Source organism: Acomys russatus, chromosome 2 (genome assembly GCF_903995435.1).
Source record: "Acomys russatus chromosome 2, mAcoRus1.1, whole genome shotgun sequence".
Taxonomy (NCBI): domain Eukaryota; kingdom Metazoa; phylum Chordata; class Mammalia; order Rodentia; family Muridae; genus Acomys; species Acomys russatus.
In genome coordinates this window covers 37,988,349-38,012,740 of record NC_067138.1, presented here as the reverse complement: position 1 = coordinate 38,012,740, position 24,392 = coordinate 37,988,349, and the positions used below count along the sequence as shown (strand labels likewise).

Here is a 24,392-nt window from a genome sequence, read left to right as displayed (position 1 = left end):
AAAGAAAGAAAGAAAAGGTTAAGTGATTTCATCCACACAAATGCTGCTTTTGTTTTTAGTTTTTTTTTTTTTTTTTTTTTTTTTTAACAGCAATAAATTAAAAAATCTCAAGGCTATCTTTTGGAAGCCTCCACACAGCCTCAAAACTAGCTGCTGCTTTCCAATACCCATCTTTATCAATGGGCACACCTCAAGTTCTAGAAAGAACAATCTCCTTATTTTGAAAAGATGGGTATGTTTAATTTGCACTATTTGAAATATTAAACAAAGCAGACTTTTAAGACATGATAGGCATTTGCATTATGGACTCAGCTGTGTGGCCAAGAGATGAGCTTTGTGATGTGATTACAAAAAACCAAAACCAAAAACAAAAACAAAAGACAATGCAAGTGTCTAAGAATCAAAATTTCACACACAGCTCTGTTCCAAACATTTTACTTACTGTTTTTATATTCTGGCAATAAAGAAGTTGAGCAACGTTTCTTTGGTTGAGAGAAAACTATTTTTCCTATAGTCATGGGCTATGAATTAAATACAGCATTATATTTAAGGCAAAATTCCTTTCAAAAATTCTATGTCAATAAAAACCATGCTTGGAAAATATTTTGTAGCTGAAAAAAAGTATCTAAGAATCCACTATCATGTTACAAGCTTAGATGTTAAGCCAGAAAGAAAAAAGAGAGAAAGAGAAAAACAAACCCATCAACCTCATTTACTACTATTCTTTGACTGTCTTTTGAAGATGACTATAATATTCATATTTAGATCATATCTACTATGTGTCAAGATGACTATAATATTCATATTTAGATCATATCTACTATGTGTCAAACACCCTTCGTACTTTTTATGGCTTTTAACACTGCAACTGTGAGATGTGTGGTGTGACAGACCTCAGAGTGGAGAGGAGCCCAAGACCTCAAGTAGAGAATCAACTCAGAGTCTGCCCTTTAATGTACAGTCTGATCAGATGTCCAGAAAAATCTGAGTCACTCAGTCTTGCTATGATCATACCACTTGCCAGTCACGTGACTTTAAAGTATGACTTCCTCCATCATTTCGATAAACTCTTGAATGGCTCACCTTTTTATGAAAGACCAGCTTCATTACTCCCTCACACTTAAATCGGCCAAAAACTTCTCTCTGGCAAAAGCTCTTACCAGAAAAAACACAGAGGCAATTTTTATACCTCTGTCCTACCATCTTATATTCTTTTAAGAACTGCAAGGAATTTACGGCATCTGACTTCAGAGCTCCACGTCTTAGCTCTTCAGGCTAGCCTTCAGCCCACCATTAGATAACTTTTAATAATAATAATAATAATAATAATAATAATAATAATAATAATAATAATAATAATATCTTTTCTAATGATTTCTGAAATGTTCTTAGAAACAGAAGAGGTACACAATGACCTGAAGAAAGATCCTAGAACACTTCTAAGCAATTAACAAGAAAGTAAGTTAAAGAAAATAAAATGTTAGGATCCAAAAAGAGTAACACAAGCAGCGCGTTACAAGGCAAAGGGACACGGGGAAGGAGTGCCAGGGACCCAGACCCTCGGGGAACACAGCAAGGGCCAGTCAGCAAATTCTGATTCAGGGACTGAATCTGCCATCTCTCATTCTACTCTCCTGTCACTCCCGCTCACGAGATACCTGCACATAAAAGCACATGGCCATGCTTTAAAAGGAGAGACAGCGGCTTGATGAGCTTGAATGAATACTAAGGGTGGTAGCAGTCGAACAGAGCTTTTCCTGGACAGCAAATGAGGAACAATAAAAATTGTAAGTATCTTTTTTTTTTTTTTTTTTTTTTTGCAAATAAAAAAATCTTGTTTTGAAAAGTCCTTCAAGGCAAGGGTGGTGCACATGCCAGTAATCCCAACATCGTAGAGAAAGGGGGAGGAGGGGCAGGAGCTCGAGATCATTCTCTGCTGCATAGCAAGTTGGAGGCCAGGCTGAGTTACATTTTAAAAAAAAAGGTACTTTGAGATATCAACTTGCGTTTTATTTAAAGAATGAAGACAACATGATGAGATCAGTATGCTCTTGGTGCTTAAAATTCAGAAGATATTCATAACACAGTCTCTATTTCATACCTAGAGAAAACCTCTAAAATTCAATTAGTGATAGATTAATCACATCATTTTTCTAGTCCCCCTCATGGACTTAACCCCGTGGCTACATTTCAGTGGTGATATTGGGATCAAGTCAAGCAAACACAGCACATCAGTCCTGGAAGCCACATTCTCCTGCAAGCAGTCCCTCAGCACCATTTGAACGTGTTAAGAATGTGTGTATGGCTAGACATCTCCACTCTTTCCAAGTTGAGGATGGGAGGGGAGCTGGCTATGAGCCAAACATATTTTCTATAATATATTCCGAAGGTCTCACTGGAGACCAACCATTTCAAACTTTCGAAAATAAACGACTTCCGGCATAATGACACCTACACGTATATAAAGCACAGACCTATCGTAGCTTGTTCTTCCCACGGGAACCTCATTAAACACTTTCCAGGAATAGGAAATGGATTTACTTGCCAATAATTCATAATCTTTTTACGGCACTCATTCATACCTTCCATTCTAAAGCCTGGAAGGCAGAAAGCAGTTTATGTAAATAATAGTGGTCTCTGTCTATAAGCCACCTGTCCTCTCACTCAACTGTTTCACAAGTCAGCTAGCAATGACACACACACACACACACACACACACACACACACACACACACACACACACACACAAATAATCATTAGATACTAGAACCTGGGAGCTGCATAGCTTTGAACCATTGTGGTAGTTTCTTAGTCATAGGCAGTCTAAGGCTCTGTGTCCAAAAAGCACTCAACAGTCTGAACAGTGAGATACAAAATGAGGTGTAGTCTTCGAAGAGTATAAGAGCTTAAGACCAAAGCAACATCTTAGCTTTATAAAAAAAAATGTGAATTCAACAGGCATGGCTAAAAACCAGTAATTTGTGTACACCTATGGAACAGGTTATTTTGTAGGCCATGTTTATTGTTTTCGTTCTCTGTCAGAGGCCTGAGGATGTCTTTCTGGATCATGTGATCTTTTACCAGTACTGGTGAGACTCTGTGTAGTCACATGACTACCTACAGAGCAGACTGTGTCCACGTCTTGCTAGGTATGAAGTCCAGTGAGTTTCTGAAACTTCTTTAGCACTGGAGGGAAGACAGCAGTCAGTGCCTGCAGGCGGACGTTTGCCTTTGTCTATCGCTTCATCCAGGCCAGAGTGAAGAATCTTCCTTACAGTGCCTCAAACATGATACCCACATGAATGTTAAGGACTGACTCAATGAATGTAGGCCACAAATCCAGCACACCTTATATGGTTCTGTTCCCAAAGGCTTATTTACTTTAGGGCTCTTGATTTTTGCCTACATTCAATGGTTACAGATATCCCCTTTTGTTTCTTCTTAGCGAATCTGCCACAGTAACCAGTTTTTGTTCACAATAAGAAAATAAAGACAAGGTGGTTATGTTGTACTTAGCTCCACATAGCTTTGTTTAGACCAGTTCAAGTACCAGTGCAAATCACATTTCGTTCTGTTTTCATTGCATGCCTTTATGCAACCTGACAAATAATACTGTTTTGTCTGTAAACTCTTCAGAATAATGCCTGTTGGGTAAATTACATGGCTAGAAATCCTTCTTTATTTAGTATTTATTATGGTATGAGCATTCATCCTTCAAGGCTTCACAGAAATCCACAAGTCTAAGTGCAAAAGAAACTGTATTGGTTAGGGTTGATTTTATTTTTTAGAAAGGGGAATGTGAAATCAATATCCAGATAAATATGCTTCCAATTTTTAATTTTGATTCATCAGCCCTTGTGTCAATGATTCAGTTACAGGCTATATGTGGGCTATTCATTTCATTTTTTTATCAAAGACTGTATTCAAACTGCTGGGTATGAGCTAGCCACATAAGAGAAGATGAGAGAATAAAGGTCCATACAAGTCCATATCTCCACTAGGTTTACTCAAATAGTGCGTACACATAATGGCTAGCAATGTAAACTATAAAACTCATTATTCATTCAAAGACAAATTCTCAGACTACTTGAAATTCTTTCGGGTTGAGTTTATCTTTTATTATCTTTGGAATTATATTCTATTTTTGATCTTGACAATCTGCAAATAACAACACTAAATATAGTTTCATATACTCATAACACAGTCCCATTATGTGACTAGAAGTAGTAAAAATCAAGAGTAAACAATCTAAATGAAGATAAATAATAAAAGTGCTACATTAATTTTCATTAATGATCACATGGCATGAGTACACTCTATAGCATTCTTGTCTCCCATCCAAAAGAACTTTGGAGAAAGCTGGCTTCTGTTTGTTTGATGAGACATAGCAACCAAACAGGACAGCCTTCCAAACTAGGTCTTAACTAAAACTTAGAAAAGATGCTAAAGAGATGGCTCAGCAATTAAGAGCATATGGTGCTCTTCCAGGGAATCTGAGGTCAGGACCCACATCAGGCAACTTAGAACCACAAGTAACTCCATTTCCAGAGGTCTCCTCTCTCTCTCTCTCTCTCTCTCTCTCTCTCTCTCTCTCTCTCTCTCTCTCTCTCTCTCTCTCTCTCTCTCTCTCCTCTCTCTTCTCTCTCTGTCTCTCTGTCTCTGTCTCTGTCTCTGTCTCTGTCTCTGTCTCTGTCTCTGTCTCTCTCTCTCTCTCTCTCTCACACACACACACACACACACACACACACACACACACACACACACACACTTCCAAAAGTATATTATTTTAAAGCGTCCTCTAGAACACTTGTTAGAAATGTTGGCACTTCAGACCCATGGCTGAGCTTGTGCACTGACAGGCTTGGGGCAGGATCCTAATAGCTATCTAACAAAGGAGGACATGCTCTGGTTCAGCTATGAAGCTCTATCAAGTGCTCACCTGGAACAAGTTCGAGTTTTAGCACCATTTCTTAACATACCCTCAGCTTCCTTTCCTTGATGCCAAGAACATAGAAAATTTTTACTGTCCTGAAACGCCCACCCTCAGGACTCCATGTTTTCAGAAACACATGTTAAAAAATAGTGTCATTATGAATACGATATGAGCTAGGTGTTCTAGGTGCTTAATCAAAAAACAAGATAAAAGTACCTAGTGCAACTGGGTCTGGGTTGACGGGGCTCTGCTGCCTGGAGTGGCTGCTGCTACCGCTGCCGCCCTTTTTCAAGTCCTCAGCATCACTGTACCTCCGGATCCAGTAATTCAGCTCCTCCCGGTCTGCCTCCTGACACCGTCTTAGTACAGTGAGGGATCGTCTCGTCTTTTCTACCATGTCCATTATGCAGTTTAACAGCTATGTGAGGAATGGGGGGGGGGGGAGAAGCAGATTATAAAAAATCACCACAAATTCCAAAATTTGATGAGTAAGAAAACACAAAGTTTCAGGACAATGAGATAGAATATTTTCTTCTAGAAGCTTTTGTGTAAGACTTTTGATAGAAAGATTCAAAATTCAGACCCAATAACCCAGAGCCAACAGAAAGGAGAGGGTCAAAAAACAGGAGGTATGACTAGAGTCACAACATATAGATACTTGCCTAACAGACCCAGTAAATCTATCTTTCCAAATACAGAGTTCATTAAGCTACGAACTAAGTGACCTTCCCCCCTTCTCTCTCTCTCTCTCTCTCTCTCTCTCTCTCTCTCTCTCTCTCTCTCTCTCTCACACACACACACACACACACACACACAAAGACTAGCAGCCGATTCATCTATGTTCTTCCAAGATCTAATATTCTCTTAAGCAGCCTTCACATCAATTTGAAAATCAGATCCTATGCTCTACTTTGAGTAGTCACATTCACACCTCCCACACCACCAGAACAGGACATGAGATACCATCAGAGCACCCACAATACTTCACCCCACTTGCTTGCAAAACATTTTTTATCCCAAAAGACTACTGATGACTTACATGATCAAGATGTTTCCATTCTTCCGCCCATTCTCTGTCTGTTAGTCTGTGGTCAATCATTTCCTCTTGACGTGTGCCATGTAACCCTACAAATACAGAGGAGAAAGCTCAATCCCCCAAAGCCTTCAGCATGCAGTCCATCTGCCATCAGCACAAAGCAACAGCTATAGGATTGAACACATAATGATTTTGGTAGGAGACCTCACAACTAAGAGCTGCGCATACACACAGCATTCCTGAACTCTGAAGAACACAAGAAATTTGGGCTCTGGTTTCTTGTGTTTGAAGTAACAAGGATGTGTTAAGAGACTAGAATTAGCATGATGAGGCCCTGGGTTCAATTACCATCAATTAATCATCAATCAGCCAATCAATACAGCATCAAATGTGGCTATAGTGCATTAAAAGTAAGGACAGATTTCTAGGACCCTCTGGATCCTTCTACTTTGCTATTCTCCCATGCTTCTCTCGTCTAGAGTCCCAATAGGATGTCCTCCCCTCTGTCCCAGTTTCCTGATAAGTGAAGACTTTCATAGGACATGTCCCTTGGGCTAGTATGCAGATATAAGTGAGCATATACCATTTGATTCTTTCCGCTTCTGGGTTAACTCACTCATTATGATCATTTCTAGCTCAATCCATTTGTCCACAAATTTCGGGAATTCCTTGTTTTTATTAGCTGAGTAGTATTCCATAGTGTATATATACCAGTTTCTTTATCCATTCTTCTACTGAGGGACACTTAGGCTGTTTCCACATTCTGGCTATTATGAATAAGGCTGCTATGACATGTACTCTTGTGCCTCATATTTGACCATGTCCCCTGGAGGGGGAGACCTGGTGGCACTCAGAGGAAGGATAGCAGGCTACCAAGAAGAGACTTGATACTCTATGAACATATAAAGGGGGAGGAAGTCCCCCTCAGGCACAGTTATAGGGGAGGGTAGTAAGGGAAAAATGGGAGGGAGGGAAGAATGGGAGGATACAAGGGATGGGATAACAATTGAGATGTAACAAGAATAAATTAATTTTTAAAAAGTAAGGACAGTGTAACTTACTTTACATGGGTTACTTTTGCAAAAGAATCATGGTAAAAAATTCACATTTCAGCACAGTTATAAATGAACACAAACTTTCTAGGCTTATGACCAAAAGCTTGGATAATGCGAAAGCTACCAAAGATCATTCAACTTAACAAAATGTAAAAAAGTGAGAAGAAATGAGATCTTCTTCATTGTCTCTTTTAGCTATTTTGTTTTGTTTGTTTTTAGAAACAAGCTCTCACTGTGAGGAGCTGACTGGTTTAGAACTCACTTTGAAGCCCAGACTGGCCTCAAATGCTTCAGTCTACAAAGTGCTAGGATGTGGGGCATGAGGCGCCATATATAGGACCACAGCATATTCTTTATTTAAAAAGAAAGTTGACATGCCAGTTATAAAATAATCAGTAAAATTTCAAGACAAGGAACTAAAATTTCTAGCTCAAAGATCATGTCTGCAAAGCCTCCTCTGTATTGCTGCTGCTATGAAAAAGTAACACGTCCTGGGGAGATGGGTCAATGACATACTTGTCCCACAAACAAGAGAAGCTAATTTGGGTCTTCAGTGCCCGTGTTGAAAAACAAACAAATAAATAAACAAACAAAAAGAACATGATTTAATCCCAGTTCCTGGGGAGGTAAAGACAGTGGTATTCCTACAGCTCCCTGGCCAGGCAATCTAAATGACTCAGGGAGTTCTACATACATAGAGAGCCCTCTTTTCAAAAAAATAACCAAAACATGGACTGAGGAAGATACTGATGCAGATCTCTATTACCTACATCCATGGGTACATAAATATAAGACAGCACGAAAATGCTTCCCAAGTGAGCTCCAATTTTTGTTTTGCTAATACATGGTCTCTCTCTACACCAGGCTGGACTAACATCTGGTCTCTCTCTACTCCAGGCTGGCCTAGAACTCACAGCCAATCCACCGGACACCAGGCACCGCCCACCAAGTAAAAAATAACAGACGTGAACAGCTACTCCTGGCTCACCACCGACATTAACATATGTGAAAAGGCAGCAAAGATGCTCACAAGAACACAATGTCCATGTGTCTCCCTGAAAGAGCAGAAGGGTCTGGCCAGGGATCATCTTACAGAATCACTGTGGACAAAGAGCTTTGCACTCTTTCAAAGGAAGGCAATTAGTCTGTGACATCATTTTCCACTTTAAATGGCTGAATCCCTGCAGTTGGTATCCATTCCTCACACTACAGAAAACCAGGGTTGGAAAGTCTGCAGGTTCCAGACACGAAGGACCCCTCCTGGAAAACCTTCTGGAAGAGCTGACTGACACTAGATTTAGAAGACACTGTGTTCCACTTACTGTGAAATATAAGTGGTTTGACATCTTTCTCTGAGCTGATTTATAGGGAAAAAAACAGATGAGTCAAAAGGAGGTTTTCATTCATGAATATATGTGTGTCTATGACTGATTGGATTAAATAAACCCCTGACAGTTCTTTCCTAGGCTAAAAAAAATGCTAAGTATAAAATGTTTTGCATTATTTCTGTCCAATTAGAAAATATTCAGAGTTACATTTTAAAAGTCAAAATTGTCAATGCCACCTATTGGCAAAAAGGGAATACTGCAAATGTGTTTCCCTGATTTGCATAACAGAAAAGACTCTGAGGGAAAGTAATATTTAGTTATTGCTCTGTTTGTTGTGATTATTTCAAGTTGAAATGTTTGCAAATATGTAATTTTTGTTGACTTATTTGTTGCCTGTGTTTTTAGGGAAAAAAGCACTAATGTTAAAATTAGTCATTGCAGAAAACAACTAGAGAGTGATAAGAATATAAATGTGACAAGGACAGTGGCATCTAGATATTTGCCTGTAAGACTCAAGAACTGTAGAAGCCACAAGTATAGTAAGGCTCAGTACACTAGGTCAATACTGATACACATACTTAACCCCAAGGATAATTGATGAGTGATAGCATGCTAGGGTCCATCTCACTAGAGTAATAACTAACGATATTATTAATTAATAATAACAACATTAGAAACATGTTTGATCTTCAGTATTTAATTAATACTGAATATAGGACTGGTTCATGCATTTGAAGTCTGGGGGTTATGGTTAGGTCTAATGAATAAGAAAAGGAAAAAAATTAGCTGCGAGTGGTGGCACATGCCTGTAATCCCAGCACTCAGCCAGGCTGAGGCAGGGGGATAGCTGTGAGTTCGAGGCCAGCCTGATCTACAAAGTGAGTCCAGGACACCAAAGGCTACACAGAGAACCCTGTCTTGAAAAACCAAAAGCAAAAATGAAAAGAAAAAAGATAAAGAAAATATTAAGAAAGTGAATGTTACATTTATCATTATTTCAATTTCACACACTTAAGTTCTCAGCCCCACATGAGCTCGATCACACTGATAACACAGAAGGACGTGAAGGGGCTAATGGGCATCCTGAATTAAGAGCACATTTCCTATTCATGAGATATTTGGTAGTAATTTTCAGACCTAAGTTGTTCTTGGTCTCAGAACACTCTAGATAAATGGGACCAAATTTTAAGCTTACTGATAAACTAATGTTGCTTACAAAGTTACTTCATTCAAGGATTCTAATGAGTAAATGAGCCTCCATGTAAGAGGCATTTATGCACCATACCTTTATGCTGATTTTCTTATACCCCTCAGCATGGCAACTTGCTGTAGCACTACAATTTGTTTCCCACACATCAAGATTTGATTTTTACCTTAACACACACTAAACTCTGCCAGACTTTAGGGATGGCTCAGTAGTTGTACACATTGATAGAGATTAGCAAAGCTAGTATAATTAAAAGGCAAGACACATGGTCTGGAGAAAACTGCACAAAACTAATGGTTGTGACATAATTCATAAGAGGACATTTCATGTTACAACATGAAAACATAGTTGGTGCACATAAGCACGATTACTTTCATGCTCGTTACCCTATTCCCAGCTCATAGTAACTAATACTTCACCAAATGCCAGTTGTTGCCTAAGAAAGAGACCTTTTCTATGACCACAACTGTAAATATTTTGAGCCACTTTCCCAGTGGCCAGGTGACCCCACTGTTGTTTTAAAATGGGAAGTTAGAGCTGAGCATGATGGTGCACATCTTAAAGCTAGCATTTGGGAGGGGCAGAGGCAAATGGATCCCTGTGACTTGTCCAGTGTACATAGTTAGCTCCAGACCAGCCAGAGTTAGGTAGAGAGTGCTTGTCTCAAAAACAAAACAAAACAAAACAAAACAAAAAAACAGCACTTAATAGCTTTCAGGTATTGAGTCATGAATAAATGGAAAGCTTTCATAAAGACGGAGGTTTGCTACCATATCTGCTGTGTGTGAGTCAAAGGATCAGTACAGACTGAGAAATCACATAGCCACTTCTGAAATCTCTTTAGAAATATTACCTGCATGCACGTTAGACAGATTGGCTACTAAGGAAGCACAAATTATATGCTTCACCATTTGTCTGACACACTATATAAATGTATAAATCACTGTTGTGGGAGCGCTAAGTACTAATTAACCATCTCACAACCAAACCCTCCGTCATCTCTCCTCCCATTCCAACTCTCCTTTGCCACTTTATAAACATGTGGAAGGCTGTACATAGACAGGCAACGAGCCCTCCATATGGTAACTCCTGCCTCCTAGTAATTAAGCTGGAAATTTCATATCAATTTCTGCCTATCAGGTATCTGCCTGTGAAGGCGACAAAAGCAACTGCCATTATTATTCAAGCAGTGGCCAGGTGGTGGACTGTGCTTCCTAGAGCTCTGGATTCTCAGGTCAGTTTTCTGTTTTCTCTCCTAGAGTTTGTCCCTTCTCTGCCGCCCACTGAATCCCAAATTGCCCATGTTAGGGGGTGTTTCCTAACAACTGCTTTTGTTTACCACAAAAGTAGGTGCTTATCACACCTGGTGTGTGAGATGCAGAAAGCAGAGCAATCGATTACTCAACAAAAGTTAGGACTTATAGGTGACCCCAAGAAGAGCACACATAACAAACTTGATGTCAGCACATCAACCACAGTGACTTGTCACAACTTGTGTCCTTCATCCAGCTGGTCCCATGGTGAACACTTGCTCTACATAAGGTAATGTCCCCTAAAAACTTCACTTCCAGTGAAATGAAGACGTGGCTACAGGCTAACAGAATATGTATTTGCCCAAAGCCACTCTTTCCGTATTCTGATATTTGATGTAAAATTGATACTTACTTCTTTTTAAAAATATTTTTAATTTAATTAATTTATTCAGATTACATCTCAATTGTTATCCCACCACTTGCATCTTCCCATTCCTCCCTCCTTCCTTCTTTCACCCTTTTCCCCTCCCCTAGGTCTGTGACAGAAGGGGACCTCCTTCCCCACCATATGGTCAAGTCTCATCCTGTTAGCCTACTTATCCTTTCTCTGAGTGCCATCAGGCCTCCCCACCCAGGGGAAGTGGTCAAATATGGGACACAAGAGTTCATGTCAGAGTCTGTCCCCATTCCCCCACACAGCTATGGAGAATGCTCTGTCCATTGCCTAGATCTGAGTAGAGGTTCAATGTTTACTGCATGTAATGCCCCTGGGGTCTGCTCAAACTACTGCACCAACCAAGGACACTTACTCTTATCCTGAGCATTTTAGAATAATGCATAAAAGTATCCCTGAAGGAATAGATGTTAAGTTGGGCCACAGACTTTGGAAATATGAGATAGTATGGAGACAAGAAATGTTGAAATCAACTTTGACAAAAAATTTCAGTGAATAAATAAATAAATAAACCTCTCTGGCAGTATTGCATATGAAACCTTGTAGCAAATAAAAGAATTCAAGTAAAATCCATCTTGCTTTTGAAACTAGACTTGATGGTTTTATATTATATCTGATGTTCTTCTCTGAAGACGGCAACCTGTTCTCTTAAAGCAAACAAGTGATGCCCCAGTATACTGGTGCATGTCTAGAACCCCAACACTCAGGAGGAAGAGGGATTGTGAGTTTGAGGTCAGACTGGTTTATACAATAAGACACTGTCTCGAAGTTAATTAATTAGTTAATTAAAATACAAGTAATTAAAGAAGAGACACAGCATATTAATAGAGTTTCGTAAAGGAGACAACGCAAAGAGAGGCACTTACTTCTACAAGATTGCATGTTCAAATTCAGTTGAGAAGCAATGGCACAAATCTTTAAACATCCAGTTCCCCAAAGAAGAAAACAGATCCTTCATGCTTACCCATAGGTCTATTTCTGTCCCTGAGGTCCCTGTGGCTGGGGTGTCGATAGGAGTCCCTGTAGTGGTGGGCAATGGCCATATCATCCAAACGGTAATGCTGAGGTGGAGGTGGGGTGGGGTGAGGCAAGCCATTTGGCTGGTAGGATAAGCCATTATTTGGACTGTACCGCTGGCCTGGGCTAATAGTGCATGGCCGCTTGCTTGGATGTTCTGAGTGCAAAGGCTCTCTGTCAAAGCCATTTTCTTTGGTTCTGAGGAGGGAAGAAAAAAGAGTTTTGTTTCATAAAGTATTCAGTATAGTGCAGATTCTCCAACTTGAGCTTTACTATGCAAGAGAATGTTTCTTTAGTGGCCAGTAAGATACAAATTAATGCTTCTAAGAAACCCTGTACAAACTTAGCCTGAAAGGTTTACCTGGCCAAGAGCAAGAAATGTCACACTTGCAAGAGAACCAACAAACACTTTTGCAGCTACAGTCCATGCATTTAAGTTACAAATAGGAAGAAACCCAGTCTCCTACAGATGACACGTTCGTGCAAGAAGGTACTTAATTTCTAACAAGCCACCCTAGTCCCTGCCTACTGCAAAGCTGGTTCACACCTATTCTCCCAGCCCTTGAAAGGCTGAGACAGGAGGATATGTACCACCAACCTGGGGTACATATTGACACCCTGTCTCAAAAACCTCAGAGAAAAGACCTACTGTTATTCGGTGATGTTTTATCAGAGTAAAGCATATTTACTATCTAGATGAAGAACGTCAGCCAATCCATCCCACCTGACATCTGAGTTTTGTCCCCAAGAACACCTGAGAGCTCTTTTATTGGAAATGGCAGTTTAAAATGTAAACTAATTCAAATTAGATAAAGGTCAACACTCAGTTTTCCACTAGCCACATTTCAGGTGCTTGATGGCCACCAGTGACTAATGGTCACACAACTTGATCTCATATTCCATTTGCCTTCTACTGAACTCATACATTAAGTCTAGATCCCCCATATTATCTTCCATCACCAAAAATGAAATCAGTCAACAGTCATATAGATAGCTGAGACTAGAAGGAAAACCTGGCCAGCTTTTTCTTTTTGTTCTAAAAGAGTGGTGGTGGGGGTTGAACCCAAGGAATAACATGGAAATTCTCCACCACTGAGTTACTCTCAGCCCTGGCACCTACTTGACTTTACAACTGAACAAATTCATCCCTAGAGAACTTATGTGCCCTGCCTGGAGTTGTTGGATCTTACAACAGGACAGAAATGCCCCAAATGAACTTCACCATGGACCATGTTGCATTGTGAACTTGACACTCAGGAGAGATGTGTTTCACAAGTGAAACGAGACAGCTTATCACTGACCCTGGATCTGCAGACACACGCAGGCCTGAAGAAGCAGGTTCTTGCTGAATACATTTCTACTTGCCCAACCCAATGGACTCAGGAAAGAAGCACACGGGGGCATCTCTCTTTGTCTGGAAGCAGAGCCTAAAAGCTAATATCTTGTCATCAGCTGGCTCTCCAAATCAAGCCAGTGAAATACTGGTAACATCTATTTCCCAAGAGAAATGGCTTCATAAGAACCCTAGCAGTTCACACGGGCTACAAAATTCCATGAGCCTTTTCAGTCTTAAGCTGGTAAATATGCACAGAGCCTATTAGACAGATGCCTTTCTTCTTTCCTGGCATTAGTGATAGTCCTTATCTGATAATAGCAAAGGAGCCAATGGAGGGGAAACTGAGTCAAGGGTGTAGATAATTGGAGGCAGCAGGGCTCTACGAGGACCTTCCCATCATCCCTATAGGATGGAGTTCTAGTGACAATTTATGCACTCTAGCCAGGGAAAGATAAAGGGGTTGGGGACAGAGACTGCAGGCCCCCCCAAGAAACAGAAAGAAAGCCTGCAGGGTTTAATGCGAAATGAGTACATGACCAGTACAAGTTAAAGGAGGAGACGGAAGACTTGGCTGATATTGGAAATGACAGCCATGCATGGCCACCATGGGAATAGCAGCCAGAAGCCTCCATCCTGCTCCCCTCGAGCATGTGTCTGCACTTAACATACTGACTCCATACCTATTGACCACTGGAATCAGACTGAAGTATCAGTATAGCTCAGACATTACCTAAATCATTTTTAAAGTGGAAAGAAACATTGCGGATATTGATTTATTGTGAGTCTGTATCCGTGATTCTAATGTGTACTTTCATACCCTATACACTTTTGAATAATACAGTTTGACATTTCAGTACATATTACCAGCATACATCAGTCGGAAAGCACTGAAGACTATGACGAGCTATGAACATAATGCTAACCCAGCACCTACCTTACTGGCAGTGTGGTGTAGTGGAAAGAGCACGGGACTGGAAGTCAAGAGACCTGAGAGCTAGTCCTGGCTCTTCCACGACTAGCTGTGTGACCTTGGACAAGTCACTTAACCTCTTTGGACCTCAGTTTGCTCATCTGTAAAATGAAAGGGTTGGACTAGATCAGTGGTTTTCAAACTTTGACACCTGACGTGCACACGGGATTCTGTAGGCAACGAAGAACGGTTTGCCCTGCCAATCAGAAATTAAAGGGCCAGCGAAACCCACAGAATATTCTTACCTGTTTTATAAAATGAGGTTCTGCCTAAGATTTCATTTTGAAAGAAATGAACAATCTGCTGCTAAAAATCAAGTTTGAAAACCACTGGACTAGATGACATCTGAGGTCCCTTCTGGTTGGGAAACCCAGCAACCCAATGCTTCTCTTACCATATCCTAATCTCATTACCGTCCTAATTAATATTGATATAATTATAAGGTTCCTGTTATAATATTCTAATGCCAATGGCATTACTATAAAGGTTAAAGTTTCCAGAGATGACGCTTTCTGGCCAAGTTTAAGTGTGAAACCCACACACTCTTTGTTTTACAGAATGCATTATTTATAATGTGTGTGTGTGTGTATTATGTATGTGTGTGTGCAGAAATAAAAATATTCTCCATAGCATTTCCATATATCTTTGAATCATTTGGATCAGACCAGTAAAGTTTATAGCTTTTGTTTCTCCTTATTTCAATGACGTCCACAGCAACATATAACAGCGAAAGAATCCTGCCAGTTCTCAGATGGGTAGATTTACTATCTGTCTCCGTTCTTCTGTGTGCCTCTAATGATTACATTTACTTAAATGACCCAATTACAGAGGGCAAAGCCCTTTTCCAAGCCCTGAAACACAGGCACAGCAGGTTCGTGAGTTGGCCCACTCTTTATAAGGTCCTTGCCTTCTAGACAGAGTCCCCTCACTCTGAGAACCAGTAAAGTAACAGAACACATTTCCTTGAGGGCAATTATCATTCAGAACATAGCACTGACACGGAGCTTGGAAGGTTCCTAGGATCACCCTGTCTAGTCAGACATGTGTCCCTAGTAGTAACTAAAACAACTTAATTGTCATTTGTCTCCATGTCTTAGAAATGCCTATAACCGGCTATACCTCATTTGCTTAGGTAAATTCCATATTTGCATTTTTATTTGTTGCCCTTTTCAAAGTGTATTAGACAAAATTAAATACCCTTTCACTGTCCCAAACTGGTGTTCCCCTTGAAATAACTCAAATGTACAAAGAAGTCACCACAATATGCCTCAAGGCTACATGGAAGATGGTTCCCCAGCCAGAAGCTATTGTCTGAGTGAAAGCTCATCATTCAACACTGAGTCCAAACAGGGAGCCAGGTCTGACCTATGCCCAGCTGAGACTCAGCACTCTGGCCTCAGATGTCTGCTCAATAAAATGGGAAAATCATTTAAAAAATAGCAGGGAAACAGTTAAAATGCCTAATTATGTTCTTTACCATATTGAGGCTATTTTTTTCTACTTCCTCAGTCACAGAGATTATCAATCAACATTGGAAAAACCTTAAGGTCCACATGAGGGGCTAGAGAGATGGCTCAGTGACTAAGAGCATAGACCTTCCTTGCAGGCCATGCGTGTTTGACTCCTAGCATCCAGGTCAAACAGCTCACAACGACCTCTAACTCCAGATCAGATGTCTCTGGCACACTGTGTGTAAACAGACACCCCCCTACACACACACATATATAATTAAAAAAAATAATAAAATAAGTCTTTCTTAAAGGACCATAGGAAATATTTGTCAAGCCCTGATGCGCAGTGTGCCCTGACCGTCCCTCTGCAGCATACATCAGACGCCGTCCATCACTCAAGGAGATGGAAAACAAGGAAAATAAGCCGGCATGGAGAGCAGGGGACAAGGAGAGTCAAGAATGGCCTCCTGAATAATGCAAGTGGGTCTGAGTGCCTCCTTTCCTCTAGATGTATTGTTTACATTGGGAAAAACCCTTCTATAAAACTTGCCTGGGGATAGGCAATAGTCCACTGCCTAAGAAACCTTAGAATGGGGAAGACTCGCACCGGTGTGGTACTGCGTGCCTGTAACCCCAGCGTTTAGGAAACTGACACAGATAATTTCCAGTTCGATGCCAGCCTAGAGTTCAGAGTAAGACCCCCAAAAAAAGAAGAAAAAAAAAAAAAAAAAAGGAAAAAGCAGGAAGCACCTAAATTTCTAATCTTGCTTCTGTTACAAATGGATACATAACTCACTTACTTGAGGTCAGCAGATATTCCAAACTGAGTGCATTCAGCCTACCCTCTCTTCCCTCCTTTATCACCTCCTACACTAACTCTAGAACTCAGGCATTGTCTTCTTCTGTAGACTCAGACTATATTGGTGGTCTCTAATACACTTCTGGTCCAATCTCTCTTACGCAGACCTTTCTGTTCTCCATCCACTCTCCCACTGAGCGAGCATCTAAGCACAGCCAAGGCTGTTTTCCCACTTTGTTTGCTGTTTGTCTCCATAGCTATATTCAACCCTGGACTGTCCCTCTGAGAGGATGAGCAGGAAGGAAACAATGATCTGAAATCCCTTCCATCAAGCACAAAGACTTATTTTATTTTTCTCCTAAACCTTTTATGTCTATATCTCAACTTTAGTAGGAAATGTTTCAATTAGAGAAAAGATTAAAGGTATTAAAACTCAATATCAAACATGTCTTCCCTCTTCTGAAATGTGTTGTTTGTTAAGATCTTCATAGCATGACTGGACCTTGACTCAAAGGGGGAAAAACTATTCTCAAAGCATAATTGTACAAGAAGTCTCTTCATATATTGCTCAGAAATTGATGACTCTAAATAAGAACTTTACATTATAAAATTTCTCTTCATGTCTATCTGAAACAACAACAAAAATACATTGTAAATCATCCTGCCTCCCTAAAAAGAAAATTGAAGCTAATTCTCCATGAAAACCTGCAGTGATTTCTGTGTTTTCTTATCAGTCTTCAAGAAAGGGGATGTTCAGATGGTGAGGGAAAGAGAAACAAATACCGGAATGCCACAGAACTATGATAGTGGGCCAGATGGAGAAAAGCACCTTTAATCTCTCTATTGCTACAACTACCCAAGAGAGACCGGTTCTGGCAACATGCACAACTGTCTTCAGAAAGATATGAGGGCAGGTGGATGTCTGCTACTCTAGACACACAAAAGACGCGAGGACCTTCAAAGATTATGACATTCTGGTTCAGGGAGCCACCTGGGCCTCCCTTCCCCAAGTGGGAGGGAGGAATTCTTCTTTCACATGCCTTCTAACACAGACCATCTGTTCAACAGTTGGCGTGTCACTGACTGTCCCTTTTGCATCTTCTAATCTCTGCCACTGCAGAAATACCCCGTGTTTCCTCTAGTTTGTCTCCCTGTTCTAACTTGTCATCTGCATATTCTAGTAGGAGCCCTCACTGTCGCCTGGTCCTGGAGCCAATCTCCACATGTGGTTCTTGGGCCACTCACAGCTATGGTCATTCATCTACTTCAGAGATATGTCTTTTAGAAACAAATAAACAAAAAGTTTATTGGGAAAGAAGTCATTGTAAATGTTACTGAAAACAACTATGGTAAGTTTAGCTTGCATTGTGTTCTAAGTGGGAGAGGCTTATTTTCTTTGTGTTTTGTTTCCAGTATTATTCTACATAATGCATCATCCCAATCTTCATGGGAAATTCAAAGACGAGATTTGGGGCTTTCTTTTCCCTGTTATTGAAGCTAGATTCTTTCCTCACATAATATATCCCAATTACTGTTTTTCTTTCCTCTAATCCTGTCAGTGTCCCCTCCCTCTTCTTCCCACCCTTTCTGTCTCTCAGGCTTTTAAGGGGATAACAACAAAACCAAAACCTAACAAACTAAAATACAGTAAGACAAAACAAAAACAATCACACCCAAGTTGGACAAGGCAAACCAACAGAAGGAAAAGAACCCAGTGGAAGGCACAAGGATCAGAGACCCACTCATTCACACGCTCCAGAATTCCATGAAAATACTAAACTGGGAGCTATACTATATAAGCAGAAGGTCTGGGGAAGATTTGTGCAGCCTCTGTGCTTGCTGAGACCTGTCTGGTCTCTGAGTTCACATGAGCCTTGCTCAGCTGATTCAGACCTTGTTCTCCTGGTGTCTCTGGTTCTTACACTCTTCCTGCCTCCTCTTCCATGGGGTTCCTTGAGCCTCTATTTATGTGCCCATCTGCTGTACACTTGATATTTAACGGAATGTTAGTCTGTGAGATTATGACTTGCCACTGGACTTAAACTCTGGGCGCATGTGCATGTGTCTGCCTGTTTCCTTATGATGGACACTGAACTAGAACACTGTTCACACTGTCAGAGTGCTCTGTCATCTTCCAGTGAGCTATATACCAACCCTAATGTGAAACATAGTCTTACTTGAAGTCCAGGCAGGCCTCAAACTTGAGCTCCTCCTGCCATGGTTAGCTGAGTAGTGAAATTGTAGTTGTACAGCCACCTATTCCCAGGCTAAGAATAAATTCTTTATTGAATTAAATATTACACAACTGGAGCTCTGGGATTCTACATTCTCATACAAGACCTGTGTTCCAAAGGGTCTAGAAAACAAGGATAATTGCTAAGATACATCAGAGAGAAAGAGGGATTTTTCCAGAATGTACATACACTCAGAAGAACAGGGACTTTTGAATTACGGAGTTGGCCCCAGCATTTCTCTCTGCTATTTCTGGCCATATGAATACAGGAGGCTAAATTTTTTTCAGAAATTCAGTGTTTCCGTTTACAAAATGAAGACTGATTATTTTAGACCTGCTGAAGGGACTAGAAGAAATAACGAAGAACACATATCTGACATCCAACAAGTCCATCACAGTACTTCATTCTCCAGTTGTGGAAGTAGAAGCCAGCACTAGAAAACCACAGCTTTAAGAACAGAAATGCTGAAGTTGCAGAACGTAGGGTTAGGATCCCCTCTTGTAAGTCATGTGACCTCAGACATAGTATATAACCTTCTTGAATCCAAGCACAACACTGTAGGTCAGTGGTTGAATTATTTAGGGCAAGGCCTGGCACATCTTAAGACCTCAATAAACAGTGGCCGTTATTACAGAATTGTAACTGGGAACCCTTGATTCACATTACAGACACAGATACATTACTGAGTCACTCTTGGAGGCATGAGTAGACTCATAACATGTAAGCTGTAAGAATGAGGACTCACACCATAAATGGGAAGCTGGGCACAGGGATTGTTTGGAGCCCTTGGAGCCCACAGGAGTGGCAAGAAGGAAGGCTACCACACCTTCTTTCTCAGCCAATGCTATTTCACCAGAAGGCTTCATCATTGATGTGACCAAGAAAACGATTACCACAGAGATTGCTGCATGCTCCCTGAAACCAAGGAGTGTATGAATAATGCATGAAAAATATGACTGTTACCATAAAAAATTTCTACTTTTTCCATGAGATGCTAAATGCAGTTGATCAGACAGACTTGGTTCTTATTTATAGAGCTGAGTATTCAAGCAGTTTTCCCCTAATGTGTATGTACATCTTTTACAGAAAAATCAAAAACATTGAAATCTCATTCATATTACTAAAAAGAAATGGACATACACAGTTCAGTTGGCATGTAAGCTAGTGCCAAACCTTACATATTCAACCAAGACAGCTTCAAAATGACAGCCTTTTGATCTCTAACCTTCAGCATTTATGAATTTACTCATGAAGGCAGGAAACCTGGCTCATTATGGATATTTTTATCATTACAAAACACTTATAAACATTATACTATGGCATTTACCTACTTCTGCAGTTACAAATTAAAAACTAAGTAGAGAATGAAAACAAAATCTAATTCTTAATTGAGCTTTCCTTATTTAAATCCTGTGTATTCAAACATATTTTGTACAACTTCTTTATTTAATCACAAATATACATCTAGTTCTCCTTTAAGAAGCTTTGTGACTTTGAGCAATTTCTTTAAGCCTGGATTTCCTCAACTATGAAGAGAAGGAGTTGACTTGGCCATCCATAAGAACACTCCCAGGTGACACGTGATGCAGGTCTAAGATACAAACAAGTTGCTTTTTGAAAATGTTTAGTTATTGATGGGGCTGGGTGCATATTAATCCAGTTCTGCAGCTTCTGAAGCAGAAGTCTGAGAGCGTTAAATGGAGGACCGAGTTCATATCAAAATGATGATAAAGAGTAAGGGATTTGGCACCCAGGAGCAGTCATCTGAGTGGGTTAAGAGAAAGCAAACAAGCAGTGGAACCCATCCGGATGCAAGGATGGTCTCATTGGCTCTCATAAGCAGCGATAGCTCTCTGAGGAACAGCAGAGTACCAGGTGACAGTGCAACGTACAAGGCAAAATAAGCACATGCTGTACCAGCGCTCTGGGAAAAGAAAGAGAACGCTGACAGCGAGATAGCGGAGCTGGCGATTCCCTCTATTTGTTCATTATATTTAATTTGCTCAAAAAAAAAGTTCACCAAGTTCATCATCCCTTTCCTCACAACTCATTACAAAATGACTAAAGAAAATCTCAAAAAAAAAAACCAAAAAACAAAAAACAAAAAAAAAACCCAAACAAACAAAAAACCGAATAAACAAGAATAAACGTCCCCTACAAATCAGATTTCTCTTTCCCTACTATTTTGAAAAACAGCAACAACAAAACGCATGACTTTAAAATAAAAATTAGACTTTTTGTTTTGTTGTGTGTTTTGGCTTTGTATTCTTCCATAGAACTACACATTCAGTACAATTGATCAGGGACTCTCCGCCCAGGCTAATTTTATAAGGAAGTGCCAAGCATTTTACTATTCCATATAGGAAAAGGAAAAGGAATGGTTCCATAAACTTCTATAGAGCATGCACTTCTCAGGCAGGAGAGATGGCTCAGCCGTTAAAGGCTAGGCTCATAACCAAAAACGTAAGAGAATGCACGTCTCTGTAAATAACAACTACACTAGCTACACTCAGCGGTGTGTGTCTACAATGCTAACACTTGTCAGGTAGAGGCAGGAGGATCGATCAGGAGTTCACTGTCTTCTTGGCTACACTGAATGTTCAAGGCTGGCCTAAGTTACATAAAAAATAACAATGATGGTTTAAAAAAAAACAAAACAAAACAAAGCCAGTGAAAATAAATTTATGAATAAGAATAAAGTTAATCTTGCCAGAGCCCATCCCTGAAATACATTTAGGTTGGCAATCATCACAGAACTTAAACCCCCAAAGCTGTAAACAAAATATAGAGCGCTCTTTTGTTCATGGCATGTCATGAACAAATTATCAAAATGTGTTTTCTCCTCAGGTGTCAGTTTTTCCCTCTTCCGGTGACTGATGGCTCCCAGTGTTATTACAGAAACAGATTGATCTTTTTAATGAGCCACTTTAATAGACTCCAAATTCTCACCGTGGCTGCTCATCCATGTCAGACCATATGCACCAACAAAACATTCACTGAAACAACAAAAAACTCTGCTGTCAGACAGCTATATACTCTATAAAATTTCATATAGTAGAGCAGGATGTACAAATAAATAACCAGAGAAGAAGAAAATGCATATGCAAACAAGATGCAGGAAATATATGCAAAATCATACTGTAGAGACCCATATTTTCTTGGCATTGATAAAATTCCCACAAGATACAAAGGTATTTACACAACACCTCCTCATTACCCTTCCTCCCAACAGTAAGGAAACCTATTTTCCATCTCTCCATTATGAAATACAGATCTGCTTGAGAAAGAATATTCCACCCAAAGAACTATCACAGGAAATCTGACTGCAGCTACTGTCCTAAATAAGGGCAGTATAAGACAGGCAGGATAAGACAGGAGACCTCTGTAAGTACAGTCTGCATGGCTGAATGCATTCACACATGCACACAAGGAACCATCAGAACAAGAGTGCTATCTTTGCCTTTATCATAGCTATCTAAATCTTCCCCTGTTATACCCTCCTCAAAACAAATCCTCTTTCTCCCAGTCTCGTACTTGTCTTCCTAGAAACATGGAATATCTCAATACCTGAACAGAGTACTCATTTCCTTTGATTATAATGTGTTCAGATTGGCAAGAAATGCAAAAGTAAACCATCTACCCTTGACCCATATCATGGGTCACTCACACCCTTACTGAGATTACATAGCTCCTTTGAAAACTCAGCATGCCGAAAAATGAGCTATCTATCTCACCCTTCCAAAGGCTCAGTGAGGATCATGCAAGAAGGGGAAGAACGAAGGTAAAGGCAGGGAAGAGCTGTGAAATGCTACCTTCTGGACATGACATGGCGGCTGCACCCATGACCTCACAGTAGCAGTGGCTACTTTCATAAGACTAATGTGGCACCCACCTGTAATCCCAGCACTCAGGGAGGCAGAGGCAGGAGGATCTCTGTGAGTTCAAGGCCAGCCTGGTCTACAAAGGGAGTTCAGGTCAGCCAAGGCTACACAGAGAAACCCTGTCTCAAAAGCAAAAACAAAACAAAACAAAATAATGACAAAAATAGTAACAACAACAAAAACCACCTGGAAGTTTCACGTGTATGCCATATTCAACCATCAAGCTGTGGGTTTAATGGAGAGATGGCTACCTTTTCCTTTCTTAGAACTCTTAGGCTTGAGAGCAGAGTCTCTGATGAGCTAAATATTGGCTGTTAAACAATTATTTCTCAGGGAAAGTGTTATCTACTAGCTCTATCACATAACTCTTATTTTGACTCAGTTCGTCTGGCTTCCCATAAGTTTTCTCCTCATTCATGTAGCACTTCTTAGTCCAATAGCTATGGTTCTCTGTCCGTTGACTAAACACACATAGGCCAGCTTTCAAAAGTATCATGATTTAAGGAAACAGAACAGCAACTTTCACAACCACTGGACGGTAAAATCTATGGTTGGCTCACGCTATGTGATCAGTGAGAATTTCAGTGCTGAGATGCGTCTATGAACGGTTCTTCCGCCAATTGCTCATCTTTACACTTTAGTTTTAATCATGAAACCCGCAGGTCAATCTGCACAAAAGCTACCGACACACAAGGCAGAGACCCACTTCTCTGTAAAACCCCAGTCCAGCATGAGATGGCCAGACTGGTCCTGTGAGAGATAAATTACACTGTCACTTTCAAGGTGACCTAAAGCATGTCCTCCTAGGTTAGAAAGGAGGAGAGGCCACAGTGAGTCCCAGGGCCTCCTCCCTCTCACCTGTCTGGAGTCCGCCTCTTCCCGTTTTCGTTCACATCGAGAAGCAGCTCTGAGGAGTCAACAGGGGAGGTGGTGCTGGCATCCAGAAGCAGCTGTTCATGCTGAGCGAGGTACTGGGCAGGGTTCTGTTTGGCTAGCCTTGCGCAGTGGAGGAGTTCACGCTGTAGCAGGGGCAGGTTGGCCTGCAAGAACACGACAGGCATGAGACGGGACAGTCAAGGCTTGCGATCCGTCTGCCTGGGGATAGACACTGGAGCAGTTGTAAGCAATGTATCCACCTCAGTGTCGGCCCGTGCTTGCTTCACATTCAGTATGAGGTACAACTAAAGACTGTGCTACAAGGTGCCTGGCTAGCTCCATAGCCATCTGTTAGGTGTTTGAGCCCATGAGCCTCTATTCCTCTTCTCATTTTCCTTACTGAGGACACTGCTTTCCAGTGGCACTTGTGACTCACAGGGGCCCTGAAACTCGACAAGTCCTGTCAGAGGGAAGATTCAAGCTCCATGCATGAGCAAATGTTGGTTTTTCCCCCAAGGAAAAAAAAGGTTATAGAAAGTATTCACAGTACAATGACGCTCAG

At 40.6% G+C, this 24,392-nt stretch overlaps 1 protein-coding gene across 5 annotated transcripts in view; it reads right to left on the bottom strand.

Moving 5' to 3' along the window:
• Runx1t1 (RUNX1 partner transcriptional co-repressor 1) overlaps positions 1–24,392 on the bottom strand; it is a 150,651-nt gene that overhangs the window by 25,214 nt on the left and 101,045 nt on the right. For all 5 annotated transcript variants that reach the window (XM_051160497.1, XM_051160502.1, XM_051160499.1 and 2 more), the window contains 4 exons: positions 23,813–23,994; positions 12,231–12,481; positions 5,973–6,058; positions 5,150–5,351 (listed from right to left, as the gene is read on the bottom strand). In XM_051160497.1, coding sequence (XP_051016454.1) covers positions 5,150–5,351; positions 5,973–6,058; positions 12,231–12,481; positions 23,813–23,994 — 721 coding nt within the window. The remainder of the gene's footprint in view (positions 1–5,149; positions 5,352–5,972; positions 6,059–12,230; positions 12,482–23,812; positions 23,995–24,392) is intronic.